This window comes from Aythya ferina (assembly GCF_964211825.1).
Source record: "Aythya ferina genome assembly, chromosome: 10".
Classification (NCBI taxonomy): Eukaryota; Metazoa; Chordata; class Aves; order Anseriformes; family Anatidae; genus Aythya; species Aythya ferina.
The window spans coordinates 13,307,484-13,327,831 of NC_140306.1; the positions used below are offsets into that span (position 1 = coordinate 13,307,484).

The 20,348-nt window shown below is 46.4% G+C and overlaps 1 protein-coding gene across 3 annotated transcripts in view; it reads right to left on the reverse strand.

Moving 5' to 3' along the window:
- The window catches only part of MAPKAPK3 (MAPK activated protein kinase 3), an 89,023-nt gene that overhangs the window by 14,983 nt on the left and 53,692 nt on the right, over positions 1-20,348 (reverse strand). For all 3 annotated transcript variants that reach the window (XM_084531306.1, XM_084531307.1, XM_084531308.1), the window contains exon 3: positions 595-734. In XM_084531306.1, coding sequence (XP_084387432.1) covers positions 595-734 — 140 coding nt within the window. The remainder of the gene's footprint in view (positions 1-594; positions 735-20,348) is intronic.

Sequence of the window (20,348 nt, forward strand, 5' to 3'; positions counted from 1 at the left end):
ATTTAATGCACACTGACATAAGGAACATGACATGCACAGTTGGGAAGTCAGATACCCTGGCACAGGGAGGCTGACAGTAACCTTGTTTCGTGTAAGGGTTAAAGATGAGAAAAAAGAAAGAAGGAAGCAAAGATACCAAAAACGATTATTCATTCATCTCCAGTGAAGACTCTAGTTGTGGTTACAGATCACGGAGAGAGTAGGAGAAGTTGTAGTCAAAACAGTAGCAAAAACAATCCTGTTAGATCATTGGAGTTGCATGTGAAGTCCAATCAGACAAAGTGCATCATATTTGTAGAGATGTATCTTTCAAGATTGTATTAATTGCTCAGCTTTCCTCAGGATATTTGCAAAGGAGTACAAGGAAAATTTATGTTATGCTTAAGGTTCCCCATTCTTCCATTATACAAGTTGAGTGGAGCAGCTATACATTTACCTACCAGTTCTAAAAAGACAACAAAAGGTTTGCTGTGCAAACTAAACTTGTGCTGCTAAGGAAGCTCTCTTCATTCTTACGTAAGCCAACATATTCTCCCTACTCCCTCCACCCCCTCAAAGAGCAATGCTTGGTGGGAGGCTGCTGCTGGTCCATACCATTCCATGACAATGAGGAGGCATCTCTTTCCATGATGTATGTTCTCATAAACATCCAGGATGTGGACAATATGTGGACACCCTGAGGCCCGCCAGTGATATTCTACTTCCTGACGAGCTTTTGGGTTGTCATACAGGAGCTGTAAAGAAATAGGAGAAAGCAACGTCATCACTTTGCATCATTTGACTTTAATTTGGTACCTACATGCAACTAGCCTTCAAGTTTAAAGATGATGACAAGTGCTACTCGGAGCGCATTCTCCAGCCAAAGGATGCCAACCGATCACAGGACTGTTACCAGCTCTTAACTGCCCCACTTCCTAGGCTGAAGAATACAGAAGATCTCTTGAAGCTGGATGGACCCTGAGTGGCAGCGAGGAGAGATTTTGAGGCTGAGATGGATACAGACCCATCTCATCTCTCTCTGGACGCAGAACTGCAGGTTTTTGCTACTTGTTTGCAGCACTTGCACTGCAGTCAGATGGAGAAAAAGGTGTGTAAAGGGAACTCCTGCAAGGAAAGCAGAAACCTTGTGCAGCCAGGTGGAGATGGAGCAGAGCGGAGCTGGAGCCTCCCACTTTCTGGATGAAACGGAAACTTGTTCAGCAAGTAGGAAAAAATGAGTGTACCATAACTGTAAAAAAGAAAGGGAAGTTCAGGAGGGAGGCAGAGCCTCCTTCCCATAGCTTTGGTTTATAGACTACAAGGTCCACGAGAACATGAAACTAAGTATCCTATGAAAATCCCATCTCCCTTTTGGAGGGAAAAAAAATGTGCTGGGAGAAGATGCAGCCTCAGGACACACCCACTCAGATCAAGAAAAAATTGCCCTAAGCTAGGGAAAGTAATCCTGTCTTCAATTCAGGATTAATTCCTGTCTGGAGCAAAAGTGATTACCTCTTTATGACCAGTTTTCCTATGCTCAGTTGCCTCCCAGCTTTTGCCTTAAGGATGCCTTTCAGGACATCTCCTTTCAGTGGACCAAGGACAATTAAGCACACCCGTGCATGCCTAAGGGTTAAAGCCTTAGTAGGTAATAGCACTGAGAGGCTGCATGAGATCTTCTTCCACAGAAAAGCATCTCTGGTCCTCTCACTCAGTTCTCTCTGCCAAGGGCAATTACGCTCCCACCTGCCAGGTGCTAGGAGAAAGGGCTTCTAGGTGTGATGCAAATCCTTAAAGTGCAGTGAGATTCAAAACAATACGAACTTCCATGCTGACTCTGAATGTACTTCTTAAGCACTACGCAGATTAATCACCACATCAGGGTCAGAACGAGACCTTTGACTACGTAGGTGAGTCACATATAAGGTCAGGTTATTTTAAAGGTGTTAATCTCTAGAAGAGAGAGCAGAGCTCATCTTTCCTGAGCCTGGAACCTCATACACAAGGAACGTGTCCCTTCCCATTTGAAGGACTGTGCTGCATCTGACTCTGCAGCCGAGCTTTTGTGCAGTGGCAGCACATCACTGAATCATGCCTTTTCTTCTCTGCCCATTCTCAGTCTTGTCTCTCTAGACACCCGTAACGCTTGGTGAGAAGCTCTTTACTGCACATTTATATGGATCCCACACAATACAGCTGTGATCTGAGTTTGGTACTTCATACAGAATCGTAATGATGGAGCAGCAACAAAACCGATGCCATATAAAGCACCATCAAAAGCATTGAAAAAGAAATAAAAAACAAGGGAAGAGCAATCACCTCTGATCTGTTCACCTCAGAAAAGGACTACAACTGTGCAGGAACTGTTTTCAAACAGGCAAACAAAACCAGCCACTTCTGCACTATTAGGCTTTAGCCTGGAGCTCTTCTCACTCATGCTTGCTATCAGGTCCCAGTCAAAACACAACCTCACGATAATTGCTGAAAACAAGTATTAACACCTAACCTGTCATTAGGGACCTGTGAATCAGCCCAGGAAAATGAGATTGCTTCTCCATCCGATTGCCACGTTTCCCAAGGCTCAAACGATGTCACAGGCATCTCTTTGGCTATAGGAAAAAGCATGATTTAAAGGTCGGAGGAAGGAGGTCACAAACTGTACTTTCTGTATTGACTCCAACTGAGGCAATCTGCATCATTCGGCAAAAAAGCTTATTCTTCTTCGCTGCTTCCACAAAGCAGACATGACAGCACCGCAGGGAAGGCCTGCGACCCCTCACAAAATGCTGGGGAAGCACTGGGAGACCACTGGACAGAACGAGAGGCTTCTCCTCTCTTCTAGGCTGGGAACAGGATAAGAGTTGCTCTGCTGAGCATCCCTTTTTGTGCTTTTGGGAAGTGCAGAGTGACTGTGGGAGGCACGAAGCTGCCTGAGCAGGGTGGGCAGGAGCCTCAGCACCACGACTGCCCTGGGGTCCCCTCAGCTCTGCTCCGCAGGCGCGGTGGCCCCAGCACGATGCCTGATTTTGAGCACTGCAAGGAGCTCTCGCCAAGTTCAGTGTCCTCACAGCCAGCCTACTTCTTCCACAGCTGTGTTGTGCACCCGGAGCACACCCCTTGGAGATCACTCACCATCTGCCTCTTCCTTCCTCCCCCAGCCTGGCGATGGCCTCATTTCCAACACAAGTAACTTCCTAAAAAAAAAAGAGGTGGCTCCAGTTTGGACAAAGAGCCCATTAGCAAGTCCAAGAGCACTTGCTTCACTTCTTTCAGCCAGCAGCCCATTCAGCAGCTTTTCCTTCACAGCCACTGTGTTCTAGTTCAGTAGGACTGTCTATCAGCATTTTCCTCTCTGCCCTTCTGAGTTTGGGCTGTTGCCTAGAGGTCTCTTCAAAAGTTCATTAAATTACATGTGCAACAATAAAGCCCAAACACCCTCAGGATTAACCAGGCTATTCAGAAAAGCTTTACGGGGCTTACTGCTTGGATATTACTGGATTAGTGTCACTTCTGAGCAGAACACTGCAAAAATCCTCTCACTTTTCCCGTGCCATTAATTAGACATAACCATTACCTTTACTAATATTAACTGCACTGTAAGCTTTGTACCTGTGCTTGCACAGTGTGCAGAGATGGTTTCATGTCTGTACTGAGTGCCTATGAAAATTATTTCACTCAATTCTCACTCTTTGAAGAGCTTTTACAAAGCATTTTGATACATAGCACACTGCAGCTTCTCTTCTCCAACTCTACCAGCAAGTTTCCTATGCTCCATAGTGCCAAGCTCAAATGTACTCATGTCAAGATGACACCTGGAGAAGCAGAGAAAGGAAAATGCAAAAATGAAGAGCAGATACTCAAAAAAGTGATACAAACCAAGCAACATCTGATATATCAATCAACCACTAACCTTTGAATTTCTCCTTCTGAGCCTTAAAAATAAATGAAATCTTACATCTAAAATTGGAAACCATAAGCTATACCTCTTCTGAAGTCTCAGAGTTGAAGGCGATCTCTAAAATGAAAGCCAAGCAGGGTTAAAGGCACCAATTTCTACTAAATTTAGATGATGATGATTTAGAAAGTCTGGAATTCTAGCTCTATGCTATAATACTACAGAGGTAATCATCAACAAACCCAGAGTTTCAGAAAGTTTTCCAGCCCTGCTGGTCCATGCCATGGTTGGAGCAAAGAGCAGCTTTACAGAGCAGTACCAGCTCAAGGAGCCTCCAGTCGTCCCCCTAAGTTCCCAGGCAGTTCAGCTGAGTCACAGCTTGTCACGACGGGCTGTGGGCAGGATGATGAACCACCCTAATTCCAAATCAAGGCAAACCCCCCAGACATGCCCCATCTCCCAGATTGTTCATCCAGTGCACAGCAGCTTCTGCATAACAGCACAGGGATGCCCACGTCCAAGGACGGGCAGCACAGCTTGGAGCTGGAGCTGCACAGCACAAAACCGTTCCTGCTGGAGCTCGGCATTACTGACCCGCTGTCTGCAAGAAGCAGATGAAGCCAATATTAAAATTTCTTCACTGGGAGATCACCAAAACCACAGGCTGATGGAAGGCAAGGGAGAACGAGAGCTCTAGAGGGAACTTGTCCAGGAAAAGCCAGCAAGTGAAGGGAAGCGCCCCATGGTGTGCTCCAGCTGTCTGTGGGGACCAGCGGGGACTGGTGGGCACTCTGGGATGCCCTGCCCAGCCAGGACCTTACAGTGGGGATTCCTCAAACCGTGAAGTTGTACCTACAAAACAGAATCACTTTTGAACCACAGCTTGGAAGGCCAGCCCTGGGTAATTTTTTCCCTGTGTGGAATTTCTTGACAGGGGGAGGAAAGAAAAAAACAAAGAGAGACTGAAAAGTGGCACAATATCTTCTCATTGCTTTTCCATTGATTCGGTGTTGTGGGAGCAAGGAAGGATAGCAGGAACCCTCGTACCTTAATAGCCTGATCTATACAGGGAACAGCCTTCTAAGGACTCCCAAGAGCAGCAAGTGATTTTCTGGATGCTGCAACTGTACCAGCAGAGAGAGAAGATATCCACGGGCACCTGCATGAAACAGGCTGAGGACAGGAAGCAATGACATATTGGTGACTTTCTCTTAAATATGCACTAGCAGATTAGGCAGATATTTTACTATTACACCTGCTCTCTGTTCCCTACACAGTGGACTAAGACCCTTACATATATCTTTTTATGTATTTTACATTTCAGCCACTTCTCCTGGTTCCAAACAGTTGTGGTGCTTGAATTAAACCACACATGCGCCACACCTTCCGTGTTTAAGCAGCACCTTTTACTCACTTGCAACAACTCCAGAATCTGAACTCCTTCAAAAGATGATCTGTTTTATAATCTCCACTCTCTGCTTTTCTCACAGAAAGGATGACCATTATTAACAGGAACGGGACGAGAAGAAACTTTCAGCCTTTGGGGTCCTCAAGAGGGAATAGGGATCTGTATGTATTTAACTACAGCTGTATTTTTCTAGCTGGGTGAAGAAAGTTTCTGCTCAGGCATAAGGGGGCAAACGTCTAACTTCTTTTACTTTCTTTCCTCTTTGCATGTAGCTGTTATAAAAAATGCTGAACCCTACAAATAAGCCCTGGAATTTAAATTCACGCCGATGCACAGAAGCTACACCATTTGCTGCAGAGCAACTCTTCCAGTCATTCTTTATTCGAGAGGGGTCGATGGCAAAAGGAAGCTTGGATAATGTTTCTTTCATCTCTTCCCACCCCTATGCTATGAATTAAAAAAAATAAGAGTTATCACTATGGCTTTGGATGTTTTGTCTTTTATTATGTCCTGATTTTTTGCATTACATCTATTAATTCAATGTTAATCTTTACCTGTTTTCAGATCTCTCTGTAAGGGATAAAGCCATCCTTTGTGTTAGGACGCAGAAGGAATTGAAATTATCTAGTTTTTCTTCTCTATGCATCAGCACTGCCAGTCAGTCAAGCTGCAGCGAGGAGCTCGTGTCTGTTTGCAATGGCAGCCCAGCAAGCAGGGAAATGCACAAATGTAAATCTCAAACAAAGCAACGATTCCTTTTCTTAAAATAATAAAAAACGCCTCACACATTTCTGCTAGAATTATTTGGTGCTGAAGCATCGGTCTGCAGACAAGGAATAAAACCAGGGAAGGCAAAGGTCGCGGGTCATCACCAAACCTTCCTGCTTTTATTCCAAATCCAGTTTAGGCTACGGGAAATTAAATCTGCTTGGAGGCTTCGCTGAAACTGTCACCCCGCTTCCAGCAGAGCTGTCCAAGGGCCGCTCAGCTGCCATGAAGTGGCGCCCACTTGGTGCCTGGGGAGATGATCAGGCACAGGGGTGGTTTTCCCTTGCTCAGAGCAGAGCAGGGCCAGGCAGGGCCGTTTTGCACCACGTGTGACCGTGGCATCTCATCTTTCCACTCAGCCTAGTGAGTACCAGGGGTTTGGTGCCGGAGCTGAGGGTCCCTTCTCTGCCCACCTCCTCTCCAAACCTCCAGGCTCTACTCCGTTCTTCGGATCCTTTGCCACAGCTCTTTGGTGTCCTGCCAGCACGAGCGAGAAGGGAGGGGACAGAGGGCTGCTTGCGTGCACTGCCAGAGGCACGCTCCGAAGCCGGCCTCCTGCTGACATGCAATGCTGCAAGTTTCTTCAACACGCATTTTAAGAGGAAATTAGGAGGGAAGGCTGGGATGTACAAAAATAAAAAGCACAAGGTAACGGAGGGGTTTGCTCTTTGTAAGAGCTCGCACACTGGACACGCAGCAAACAGGCAGATGAACTCAGCTCTCGCAGCACTCCTGCTCCTCCGTCCCCAGAGAGCACAGGCTGTATAAATATCAGTTTGCTCCAAGCCTCTCTCCTGCAGTGAATCAACTAGGTCTCTCAGAAAACAACTTCGGTGTGGTTTTGAATTTTATTTATTGCAGCGGTATTCAAATCACAACCAGGCCCTCAGTAATAGGGCTCCACAACCTGAGGTAAATACACCAGACATACCACTCTTAATTCTCTAATTACATATGCACCCAGCCATTCACTCTGCAAAGGTCAACTGCCTTTGTTCATAAACATTCGTGGGGATGTGGCAAACACAACTGAAATGGCAAAGCAGTGGGCTGGGATACATTTCAAAGGTATCTCCATGCATGTCTGAGGTTAGCATAAAAGGGGGGCACATAAAATTGCCTAAGTATCGCTTGACAACATTCCTTCATTAAGGAAACAAGCCAAAAATGCCCATGAAGAAAAGCCACTGCTCTGCCAAATAATCTGATAATATCAAATTCATCTATCTGAGCTGCAGTGCCCAAAGTACGCAGCTGTACATTCATACTACCGGGTACATAGATTTAAGCAGAAAGCATGCTGTGTTTTCCTACAACCATAGGACTACTTTGCATTTTAATATTGCACTTGCTCTGCAGTGTGGACAGAAACATAATTCTTACTGGCACCTTAAGATTCTGGTTACTCTCAGCTGTGACAGGCTACAAACCAGCTACATGGGGCTTCTGCATTATTCAAAATACCACAACCGTATTTTTAAAGAAAAATAAATCGCCAATTGCTACTAACATGCTGTTACCAGACAAGAACACCCTAAAATGCCTGCTCGTACAAGAAGGCCTGGAGATCAGCTCCTCTCTGTACCTTCTTATGACAATTTCTACGAAAGAACACCTGCAGACTGCAATCTTCAATACCTGAAGTCAATAGGCAGCATCTGCCTAAAGCCCCTTCTGAGAGACACACTACAAAATGCCCTTTCTTTCTATTGATTCTTTAACACGCACATTGGGACCATCGGAGAAAAAACAGCATTGGGAAGCTCTCTAGTGGTCTTTCCACCCTTCCCTTCGCACCTCTTCCTCAAGCAACAGGCAGGATCAGAGGACAGAGAGACAAACCACGGCGTTAACGTTCATGCTGTTCTTCAGTGTCTGGTCTCTGGACTGCAGGGACCTTGCCATGGCTTTGCTCTGTGCTGAGCAGCTCTTCACCACCAGCCAGCCGCTGTCTGTCCTTGGAGCAGGGCTCCAGCCCCACACACGCTGTGCAGGGTGCGCTGGCTGCGCCCCCAAACGCAGGATGCTCAGCTTGACGTGACGGCGTCGTTCTGCCTGGAGCACACCCCGGGCACCAGCACAGCGCCAAATTGCCCAGAGCCTCTTATTGCATGAACACCTACCACATCTGGGGACTGTGGTTAAAATGAGATGTGTAGCTCTACCATCACTTTGACTCTAAATTTCTGAGTTAAAGAAAAGGAAATTAAAATCCGTCCTGAAAATGACGACACTTTTCACTTTATAGTTCCACTCTAGGGCCTGGTATAAGGTTTGCCTCTGGAGGGAAAAAGAACTAAAAAATAAATAAATAAAAAAGTCCTCAACAAGAGCTTCATTTCATTCCCGCCAGCTATGAGTGTGTCAATTCTGATAAGGATTCAGGTGGCTTGGCCTTGATAATTCATATATCTCAGTCCTTGGCTGGTCATGAGTAATAGAGCCTGTGCGTGCGTGAAACTTCACTGTTTCAGCAAACTCCAGCTACACAAAATGCCGTGGCATCTCCTCAGAAGTGCAGGTGATCATAAGCCCTTGGAAATTTCCCTCTGCTTTGACTTAAACTGCTCACAGAACATTAAAACAAATTCAAGGCTATAATCTTGATCTTCTAGATGTCTAAGACCTCCACTCTCTGACCATGCACTGTGAATGAGACGTGCCCTACCACAGAGAAGGCCTACCTGAGCCCGAGACGGGTTGCCACAATGGTGGCCATCACAAAACTCGCCCACTTCCTTTTCAAGCACCAGTTTTATTTCCTTAGCTTTGCCTTTCTCCTGAGCAGTGACTGTAATACAGCAATAATCCCAAAAACATACCGGCACTTTGCACAACCATGGCAGAAGGCGCAGTCCAAACAACAGCAACAAAAATGCAGAGAAGATCGGGGTTTGATGTTTCCTTTCTTAGTCTTCCCGCTAATAAATGGTATCAAAATTAACACAGAAGTGATAATACTGAACAAGACAGAAGCAGGAATTAGCAATGTGTTTAATCTGATTAAGCATGGTTAACAGTAGCTCCAAGAGGAGCTCGTGCTGCCCCTCAGCCTTTCCCCATTTCTTGCACGTGTGTCTACGGTCACGGAGATAACACCCCGGCAGGACCTGACATCCCCTCCCCACACACCGAAGCTCTTTGAGGTATGTGCTGGCTTCATGCTGTGGACACTTGCCATGTGTCTGACTTTTCACCCTGCAGTGCACCCAGCCCCTTCCAACTTCACACCTTTATGACTCCCCCACTCTCAGCTGCGGGGATCTCTTCTCCAGCCCCACCGTTTGGCAGAGAAATCACAACGATCCTCCCGCCCTCCCATACTGCTGCCTGCACACCTGAATGCCCTTTGGGCCAACTTTCCCTCCCTATCACGTGAATTTAGAGCTGTCACCCATATAAAGCTTGGCAATGCGCCATCCCAGGCCAGTTCTTTCATACACTGCTGCTCTTCCCCCCTCTTCTTTCACATTTCCTTTCTCTACACCCACACCTGTGCTTTGTCACATCACCTGCCAGGCCAAGCAGTGTCTCTCTCTTCTGTCACGCCTCCTAAGTATTTCTAAACCACCCTCCATCAACACAAGAACCCAGAAATAAATGAGGAGCTCTTAAATTTTCCTATTCCATAGGGTTCATCTACTTCTTTCAAGCGTTACCCCAGGGGGACACTTGCTATGCCCCTGACATCGGTAGCAATGGCAGTAACCACCTCACCCCCCTCACGGATGAGATACTGAGATTTCATCCAGTCCTAGGGAACCCAACTGGAATGGCTCCAGCCTGAGTAATGCCAAATGCTTACTCCTGAAAGCCATCCCCTGTGGGGACTTGACTTGTCTTCAAAAATAAAGCTCTAAAACCTTCAGCAAGGACATCAGTAAGACTTCTCTACTGCTTCAAATTGCTGCTGTATATGTTTTCACGCTCACATTTGTGCAAGCTATGCTGTTGGCATTTTCAAGCAAAGATCTATATCTGTTTCTAAGTCATAACTCAGTGGGTAGCTCAGAGGCTGATGGTTAAATGTGCATCAGGCAAGAAGAGCCCTGGAACTGCTTATTGTGTAGAGCAAAGATATGACAGAGTGGTGTGACTGACTGGAAACAACACTGGCAGTATTCAGAAGGGGCTAGAAATGCAAAGGAAGCCATTAGGAGAAAGAGTAAAGTAAATTCCTCTCCAAAGACTTCTTATGCTTATTTTGTCTGAACATATATTCTAAAGCCAAGCGAACTATTAAATAGGAAGGAAATAAACTGGGGGAAGGGGGAATTCAACAGATGGAGTCAACATAAGCAAGTACCGGTGCAGTAAAATGCTATTTATGTTGCAGTTCCTTGATTCATTTTGCTCACTGCACTACGGTGCCCATCCAGGGTCACTGCTCTGCTCACCAGCGCAGCGCCCGAGCCCGGCCCCCCGGCTCCCCCTGAGCCCCCCAGCGCCTGGAGCAGCTGGTGCTGAGGCACGTGGGCCGCTGGGGAACGCAGGCTTCTTGGGGCACAATGGGGAGGAACCACCTGATACACCTAACAGTCCTGCCCCAGAAGGCGTCTTCTCCAGAAACCTTCAAGAACTCCACGTGAGCTGCCCCTCACCCCCTTCACAGAATCATTCAGGTTGGAGAAGACCTCCAGGATCATCTGGTCCAACCATCCCCCTACTACCAATGTCACCCACGTCCCCAAGCACCATGTCCAACCTTGCCTTGAACACCCCCAGGGACGGTGACACCACCACCTCCCTGGGCAACCCAGTGCCTGACTGCTCTTTCTGAGCAGAAATGTCTCCTCATCTCCAACCTGAACCTCCCCTGGCACAACCTGAGGCCATTCCCTCAGGTCCTCTCACTGGTTACCCGTGAGAAGAGGCCGACCCCCAGCTCCCCACACCTTCCTTTCAGGGAGCTGCAGAGAGCAATGAGGTCTCCTCTGAGCCTCCTCTTTTCCATAGGACTTGTGTCCCAGGCCCTGCAGCAGCTTTGTGGCCCTTCTCTGGCCACGCTCCAGGGCCTCGATGTCCTTCTGGGAGTGAGGGGCCCAAAGCTGAACCCAGCACTCGAGGGACGGCCTCACCAGAGCAGAGCCCAGGGGGACGATCACCTCCCTGGTGTGCTGGCTGCACTACTCCTGACACAGCCAGGATGCCCTTGGCCTTCTTGGCCACCTGGGCACACTGCTGGCTCGTGTCCAGGTGAGCATCACCCAGCACCCCCAGATCCTGTTCCTCTGCACAGCTTTCCAGCCACTCTGCCCCCAGCCTGTAGCCCTGCATGGGGTTGTTGTGGCCAAAGTGCAGGACCCGGCACTTTGCAAGCAGCAACCCCCGGGGTGCGCCCTCAGCACCTGGTGAGTCCCTGCTCCCAGCCCCCCGAGCACAGTCTTTATTCCCCCTGAGCTCCAGGCAGCAGGGTTTTTGGTTTGGTGGTTTTGCTGCCCGTTTTATTTCTATTTTTAGCCCACTTTTAGCCTTACACCAGGATGTGTGAGAGGCAGGAGAAGAGGTCTCCAGCCCTAAATATCCCCTATCCACTTCTTTTTTGGATGCTAGAGGAAAACTGCTCTGTATCCCCTGTACCCAGATGACAGGAAAGCAGTCAGACACTGCACAGGGAGAAAAGAACAGCTTAAATGAAGGTTTTTTGTTTGTTTGTTTGTTTGTTTTTTTCCCAAACCGAGAGCATTTCCTTTACATTTCTGAATAGATTTCCTCTCCTCTCCTGGGTAGTGCTGGCTGCCTCATGACTATACATGCAAGAGGCAGAGGAGGAGGACCCCACCAATATTTGGAAATTTAAGGTTTTGATCCCTCCGATAAAGCGCCATTGCACTGCATGAGGCTCAGAACGTTTGAGATTTAGCAAAAGCACTGCTGAACAAAGATCACTGCAGGAACTTCAATCCTTTCCATCTTTCCAAGCTGGAAGGCATATCCCTTTCCTTCTTGTACGATGCTGTCCTTTCCCCCCCTCTCCCTGCAACCGTAGCTGCTCAGGGTGCACTGCAATGCTGGCTCATTTCCACAAGCCAATATACCTGGAAGAGACAGATTTGGCTTCAGGGACGGGTGGGAGAAAGCTGGGGCAATGGAGAAAAGGGACTTGGAAGATCTTCCTGGCTTAAAGTCACCTGCCTGATTCCAGCCAGCATTAGTAGCGTGGAAGCAGCTGCCTGCTGAAAGCGTTAATGACTTTCAAGGCGATGATTCCACAGAAGCGATGTGCCACCCGGTATCATTCTCCTAGACATGACGCAGCAGGGAACCAGGGAAACACACCCGCACTAAAGCCGTGCTAACAGCAAAACAGATTGTCTGAGCAGTGCGGCTGCTGGTCTCTGACCGAACACTTCACAGCAGGCAGCGGCACGGGGAGAAGGCGCTCGGCCGTGATGCTCTTCCCATCAGCCGGGAAGGCAGTTCCCCAAATGGAGACAGCAAGGGTATGAGAAATCTGCAGATTTTGGACATCAGACAACACTCCAGAAAACCTGGAGCATACCTGCCTACTGTGCAGCATTTTGTCTAAGACCTGTCAGGTGCTGGCAATTTCAACTTTCATGTGTTAATCCTCCTCCAAAACACTCAGGTATTTATTCACTTTCAGCCACTCACCACTCTTCCAAGCAGTGGCACCACTGAATGCCTTTTGAAACCAACTCTTGGTTTTTCTTCACCATTTGACGTGTCATGAGATGAAGAGGTGGGATTATTTCTCCAAGGTCACTGGCACGTTTGTGACTAATGGGAATTACAAGGGCTTCTTACAACCATCAAAATACCATCTCTCAAGAGCAACCCAGCATCCCTCCTGCTGCAAGCTGCTTGGGCTCTGCTCTGTTTTGGGTGACAGAAGATCTGGCGAAAGAATGTCAAGACAGTGATACACGGTTCTGATCACACAATTACACAGCACAAGCTCAACCAGGTCCAATGCAATCACGTTCAAAACAATACTAAATAGTATCAACCACTGCAGGATCAGGAGGCATTTCTCAAACCATAATGCACTAAACTTCAAACTCCTGAAGTCTCGGTTTCTTCTTAGCGGCTGACTATTCTAAACCAAGAAGCTGCGACTCTGAACATGGAGAGGGGTGCATTGCCAGAATTCATAATTACCCATCGCTAGCTGCATCTCTGGCTGCAAAATTAGAACTATTTTAGTCAAAACTAAAAGTCTCCATGGAAGATATACGACAGATTGGTACAAAAGCTTCCTTAGGTCCTGGACAGAACTGCTGTTCAGGAAGAGACCCTGCTTTTACAAATCAGATACCAACATCTATTAAGCCTAGGTGCAGATATCCACTTTCTGATTCTTGCCCTGCCTGAATTAAATTGGGGTCTCTCACTTCACTGCCTGAGTCCTTACAGCTGCCACAGACAATACTATTGGCTTGTCCACAGTGTGCTGAGGTCCTCTCGGTTTCTACTACTAAAACACGAGTTAGCAAAGCAGGAACAGAGCCCTGAGTTTCTCAGACCCCAGCTGAGTGTGGGAAGCAAGCACTGTCTGGTCTGGGATGGGCATGGCTACTCTCCTTCTCAGGAGGAGCTTTGAAAGTCCCCAGGCATTTCTAAATGCTGGGAATATAAATGCTCGTATTTGACAAAGTTTTCATGCAAAATTCTACTTGCTGTTCAGCTCTAAGGGAGATATTTCTAAAAACAGTTACCACAAAAGAAAGGAAAAGGTGAACTTTAGCCAGAAAACCTCCTCAGGGGTGCACACAGTCATTACACAACAGGGTGAGGGGGGGTCAGAAGAGAGCTTGAGAAAACAAGACACCCCAAAGACCAGTTTCATGAGCACTGGGATTACTGGCAAGCCGCACACCAGGACCCTCATAGCGTCCCTGGGGAATGCCATGCGACAGCTGCACTTCCCTTCTAAAACATGAGAGCGCTACCAGAAAATGTTATTGCCCATTTCCCAAAGGACTGCTACATAAATACTGTGCCTGTTTGGTTCATTTACCCCCGTGAGCTTCAGGTCAGGAGACCGCAAGAACCTGGGGCTTCAGGTATGAAGGTGGAGCCCTTTCATAACTCTGCAACAAGCTTGCTGAGGCAAGTTCTAATAAAGGGGGTTTCAGCCTCTGCAGCAGACAGAAAAATTCTCTCGCCTTTTGAGAAAGATGGAATTAGGCTTGGCTGCAGCAGCATGACTGAAGTCTGTATGTTTTCTCAAATAAGTAAGTGCATGTTTGTCATGACCCCAATTCTGCCTACACCACAATGGTACCAAAAAATAAAAAAGCGAGCAGCCTTATCGATGGGTTCGGTACAGTGAAAGAGATCCATGCTCACCCACGTTAGAAGTCTGACTAAACATTAGGGAGCATACAGGTTCATATTTGAATTAAGCAATTATTTATGGAAGATAAACTAAACCAAATCCAATCCAAGAGTGTGCATCAAATGAAACGAACAACAGAGCCACGAATCCCCCGTTGTTTTGCAATACATGCAAGAGCTTTGTTCTCCAGTACATACACCCACCCGGTTGGCTTAGATATTTTGCAGAAGGTATCAAAAGCAACAAATACCTGTCAGAAGCCAAAGGGAGAAACACATTTAAATCCCAGGATCCAGCAGTGCGCTCTGGCACTTTGAAGAAGAACTTTAAAGGTTTGTTCTGCATAGACACCGCATCATTTAAAGACCACAGATTTCTAGATGACAAATAGTCTGTAGCTGTGTAGATTCCTGCAGTAGTCCTCAGCCCAGATTTCATCTAGGCCACATAGGATAACATCATCTCCTTCGACTAGGTAAGCCTTCAAAAAAAAAAAACACCACCCAAAACCAAACCGACAAAAAGCTCCCCAGACACTATCACCCAGTCAGTAGCTCCATTCCTTCTCCTATCTTTGCCAATCTCTCTGCTGTTAGCCTGTGAATGCTGCTACCAGATTTCCTTATTATCAAGCACCTATTGTCCTCAGTGTACGTTTCATATTTATTGCACCTTTAGCTCAGACATCCTGTCTCTCAGTAATTATTAGTTGGGTAAATTTAGCACAGAAGCTCACCGTGGCAGCACTACCGACATGACAGAAAGCAGACCCCACACACAGTCCTGCCGCTGCCCTCCCTCCATCCCAGCCCGTGGCAGGCCTGACGCTGCACAGCCCACCCCACCTCTCCTGCAAGGCCCTAATATGGGCTCCTTTCACTGTTCGGACCACGCGAGTTCAAGATTTTTCCGACACTATTAATATCCTTTTACATAGCTAAGCTGTCAAAACCATGCCACAGAAAATCAAAAGGGAATACCCAGCCCATACAGCTAATGTTTTCTCCGGGATGACCTGCAGCATTACGTGCACCCAGGGGCTCCTGTAACAAACCGCAGGCAGTGCCACGACCTGCAGTTCTGATGCAGTACAGAAAATGAGGAAACTTCTGCAAAACAAAGCGAAGAAAAAGGAATGAAAGCAGAATCCACCACTTTGCACATTCCCGACCAAAAATTAGCAGTAAGGCAGCAGAGGCGCAGCTTGCAGCTTTCACTGAAAAGGCCTCAGTGAAAGAGCAGAAGAATGGTGAAGCTTTATTGGAAGTGATTGATAGCAGAAGTAAAAATAACCCTACCACCAATTAAATCTCTGAGAGTAGTTACTGAGAGCTGTTGTACGATCCAGGCTTTACATGTTGTGTGGACTGCAAGTGACCCGCGACTTAAGGCCCTGGGAAATGCCTGACAGATCACACCACGGATTTTTTGGCTGAATAATTTACATATATTGCCTATACGAAGTGTTGCAGCACAGTTAAGAGGTTAGGCTCTTACCATTAAGAGAATGGACTCAGGTTCTCAGATTGTTTCCTAGGTCTGGCACAGACTTCTTTTGGGACAAAACCCTCTTTGGATGTCATTTTCCTCATGTTTTACTGTGGCACTGTGCTTTCAGCACAAATTGTTTGAAAAGCCCTAACACAGAGATGACAAGAGTCTATAATAAATGCTGATAAATTCCGTGCATACAGCGTAACTTAGTAATTTCATCATTCTATTGTTTCTCTAAATTGTTTTCTCTTTGAACCATTTAATACCTCATCAATAAAACTGTAATAAACAAAACGTTGCAGATAGACTACTGGTTCTTTTTCATCTTGTTCATCTTGTTCTTGCTATCAACAGACCTCTGTAATACTTAATAACAAAACGTGATTTAAATTGTCATTTTAGACATTTTAACATTAGTGAATTCTAAGATTAAGGCTGCTTGAGTAACTTCAATATTGCTTCCTTTGCACGTATGCATTAAATGCCTTATTATACGCTACTCCTCCCTCCTCAACTTCATCCTTACAACACGCAGAGCACAGCCTGGACTCAATTGGGATGCAAGTAAGGATCGAAGAGTGATGGGGACTGCTGTCTGTAGCCTCTCCCACCTCCTCTGCATTTTACATAGAAACTGGAAGGTGCAATATAAGAGAGGCAGGAGCTCGGAAAGAGAAAGGTCTTGTGGTTACCACGGCGGAATGCTACTCTTAAAATATGTATTCTGCTCCTGTCCCTTTCTGATGTCTCACACAATGCTCAGAAAGTCATCCAAGCCAAACAGGTAGTCACTAACTGCCAGCACCTCGTTTCTAACCAGCCTGAGTTGCAGTCTCATTTGCAAAAGCATCGGGAAGTCCCAGTTGCAGCAGAGTTCGGCTCGAAGCTGAGGTACAACCTGCTACTAAGTACTCCGAGGAGGAGCAGAAAAGAAACCCCAACCTCAAACTGCTGCTTTAGGAAGGAGTTCAAGTGTATGTGGAAGAGACTGTCTAGTGGTTTGGATTTGTTTCTTTTCCACCAGCAAACCAATCCTGAAAATACCAAACCCTTTTATGTATCCTCGCTTTGCTATCCCCCATGACCTACCCGCAGGGCTAAAGCCCACATGTCTGCTGCAAGACCTCTGCCAGTTAGCCAGAACAGTAGTGACAATGACATAGCCCATAAAGGCAGGGATAAACAAGGCATAAAGCATTTTACACCAGTGGCTTTCCCAGCTACTCATTGATGGGACAGAAGCCACGGGACATGAAGGTTCTGGGTCGCAGTCCAGCCTGCAGGGGTGAGCACTGTGCCAGGTGGCCTCCTAGTGATCTCCTGCAAAACCCAGCCCCCTGCTGGTCCCATCTCTGCCTCAATCCTACTGTCCTCTCCTACCAAGCTTCACTGCCCAGAGACCTCTTCTGGTACCCAGCCTCGACCCCCTCCGCTCCCCATCCCACACTTACTTCTCCCACCTCTGCACCCAGCCTGCCCTGGAGTCAGCTGTCACAACCAAACACATCCTGGCTCACCATTCGAGATGTGGGATTTGGCTGAACTTGGAATGATTAAAGGTGACAGGGCAAGACAGTCCTAGACGAAAATTCATCCCTCGATAAACCTCAAATCCAAGTAACATGCAGATTGCTACAAATGTAATTTGTATTTTATGTAGGCATTTTTTTTTCTTCTAGTCTTATTATTGGAAATGGTTGAACGATTTGTGCCAAAACATCTCCTGCAAAACTATTTTTGCACAGGAAATTTGAACCTTCAAGCCTGGCAGAGTATTATGATGAGAGAGAGAGAGAGAGAGAGAGAGAGAGCACGTAGATCAAGGCCATCTCACCAGGAAGCTGAGCTCGGAGCCCTGCCTACAGAGGCGTGCTTCATCCAGCCCAATTCTGCATCTTTCCAGAGGCACAGCATAATCCCCCGGTCAGCACTGACCTGACCAGATCATCATTCTTCCTGAGTTCTATGTTTTTTTTCCCCTTTTTACACAAGATTTATGACATTAGTCACAGTCCTGATGTCTTCGCTGAGATAAACCCTTCTCTTCACTTAACAGATATTTTGCCTGAGCAAAGACACTGACTTGGTTGGTTATTTTTGCCTCATTCTACAATTAACTCTGATACTGCCTGAGAAGCTAATGACATCAGGAAAGTAATTGGTATTTTATCTGAGATCCCTCTTCCTGATGCTGTCCTCAAATCATGTATATTTAGCTTTCATCATCGCTCACCCTTGCAAACACTAATTATCCAGAACGCTCTACTCTTGGAACAATTCAGATAGCTGATGTTTTCCTGTCCTCCTCGATCCATGGTATCTCCGTCACTCGATGCTGCAATTCGCAGGGTGCAGATGGTGCTCACATCCACACGCTCAGTAGTTGCAACACCAGCACTATTCAGCAGCAATGAGATGAACCCTAATGCACCAAATATAACTGAGGGTGGCCAAGTGCAGCTGCACAGAAAGTTCTTTAACTTTTGATATGCTGCCGTGCTGCCATTAATTAATCCCCCAAAGGAGTAACCCTGTACCCAAGTATCAGTTGCATCAATCTTAGTATTTTATTTCTGCCTGTTTCTCCCACCTTCTCCAGAGCTACATCTTCTTCCTTTTGATTGCATAGCAACATATTTACTACTTTGCTCTGTTACTATTCTGTATCTTTTCCTTCTACTTGACATTAACAAAAAACAAAGGAATCAAAGAGGTGACACAACCTCCAGCATATTTTACTTTACCATTTGCTTTAACTTCATTATCTGCTTTGTTCGAGTTCATTTTCTAGGAACTTTGTTGAAGTTCCCCATTTTTCCTGGAACACTGGGTGTAGTAAAGACCAAAATGCTTGACGAAAAAACTTTCCCACTCAATAATCACAACTAGGCATTATCTGTATTTCACCACTATATCACACAACTTTGTGCCACTATACTGCTTTTTAAAAACTATATATAATTTTCTACCATTCCAGTTTTGGTTTGTATTAATTAAATAGACAAATCAATAATTCTTAGACTCATTTATCTGATTGCTCTCCTCTTTCAGCAATGGTTATTATCTCCGTGCCTTTCAATTCTGGTACATTTAGTTGTTTTTATTTTCCTCAGTTCCACCGGGCAATGCTAGATCATTTGCATACCTTATTTCTTTGTCGTACAAAGTCTATGGATAAGTAATCTGCTGCCTCCTAGTCTTCTGTTTCAAACTAACAATAAAATGGGTGAAGTTAGAAGACATTTATTTCACGCTTCTTTACTTTTGGGGCAATTAACAACAAATTACAATTTAAATAAACCTAGTCAAGCTAAAGATGTCTGAGAAGATTCCACGTGAGGCTTGTTATAATACCTGTGTCTTGCTGCAGGAGCCCCCGGATTAACGGTAGCACGGAAGGGAAGCAGGCTGATGCACGACGCATCGAAGCAGCTCCTGGAGCAGCCAAGCTTCCTGGAAGGCAGTGCTAACAGTTGGCTCATGTTTTCAATCAGCTAGCTACAGGCATCATATAAATTGGTACTGCTAGCGCAGAACGAAGTGCTGTAACATCAGGTTATAGGATACTGCAGCTTTTGATAGCTGTATTTAATTTCAGGGTAGAGCCCTCACGCTAAGAGCTGGAGCCGGTCACATCCTTACCACCCGTGGGGACAGAGCTCGAGCTTACCTGCTCCCCCCTCCTACCTGGCTCATGTCGCCAGAGAGGCCACCTGGAGGTGGTAAGGGAGATGCTGTCCCAGAGATCTGACTATGCCTTAAGGAAAAAATCAGATTAATGAAGAGCACGCACACTGAAATAACAGATACAGAAGTCCCGGAGGATTCTCTTGTTCTCGTGCACTCAGTCTGCCCCTCAGAGGGAGTCGTGCTGGTGCGGTGACTGCGTGCTGTATCCCCCAGCAGCTCTGCAGGCAGGCAGCAATGCACACACGTACCTGCAGTGCAGCCCGGGAGGCAGTGGGCACAGGACTCTCTTTCCCAATGCCCTTCAAGCCTGCAAATTGCCTGTAAAAGTATTTCAGCCAAAGAGCAGAAGTACTGGGCAAAGCTGCCCCACAGCTCCTCCAAGTTTCTCATCGGAGCATTTAAATCAAACAAAACAGCTATGGAAACTTCAGTATATTCTGCTGAGTAAAAGCCTCACGCATCCGATTTTTCCTCCTCAGACACTTGGCAAATTTAAGTTGTAAACTATAAATCTTTGTGGATATAAATGTTAGAATTGGAACGTACGCTTCATGGGTCTGATGTTAAATTGCAGAAACCTGGGTTACTGTGGGGTGCCCAGCAGCCCAAATGCAGAACAGTTCTGCTGAATCTCAGAAGCAGCATGCCATCTATTTCGGGACTTTCTCCCATATCCCTGATTTATATTATGCACATGAGCCTGATGACTTCCTGGAAATGGCAATGCTTACTGACTTCTATTTTCATAGCCAGTGAGAAAATAGATGTAAGGCCAAAACTGAATTCCTAATTCAAGCCAGACTCCAACAGAT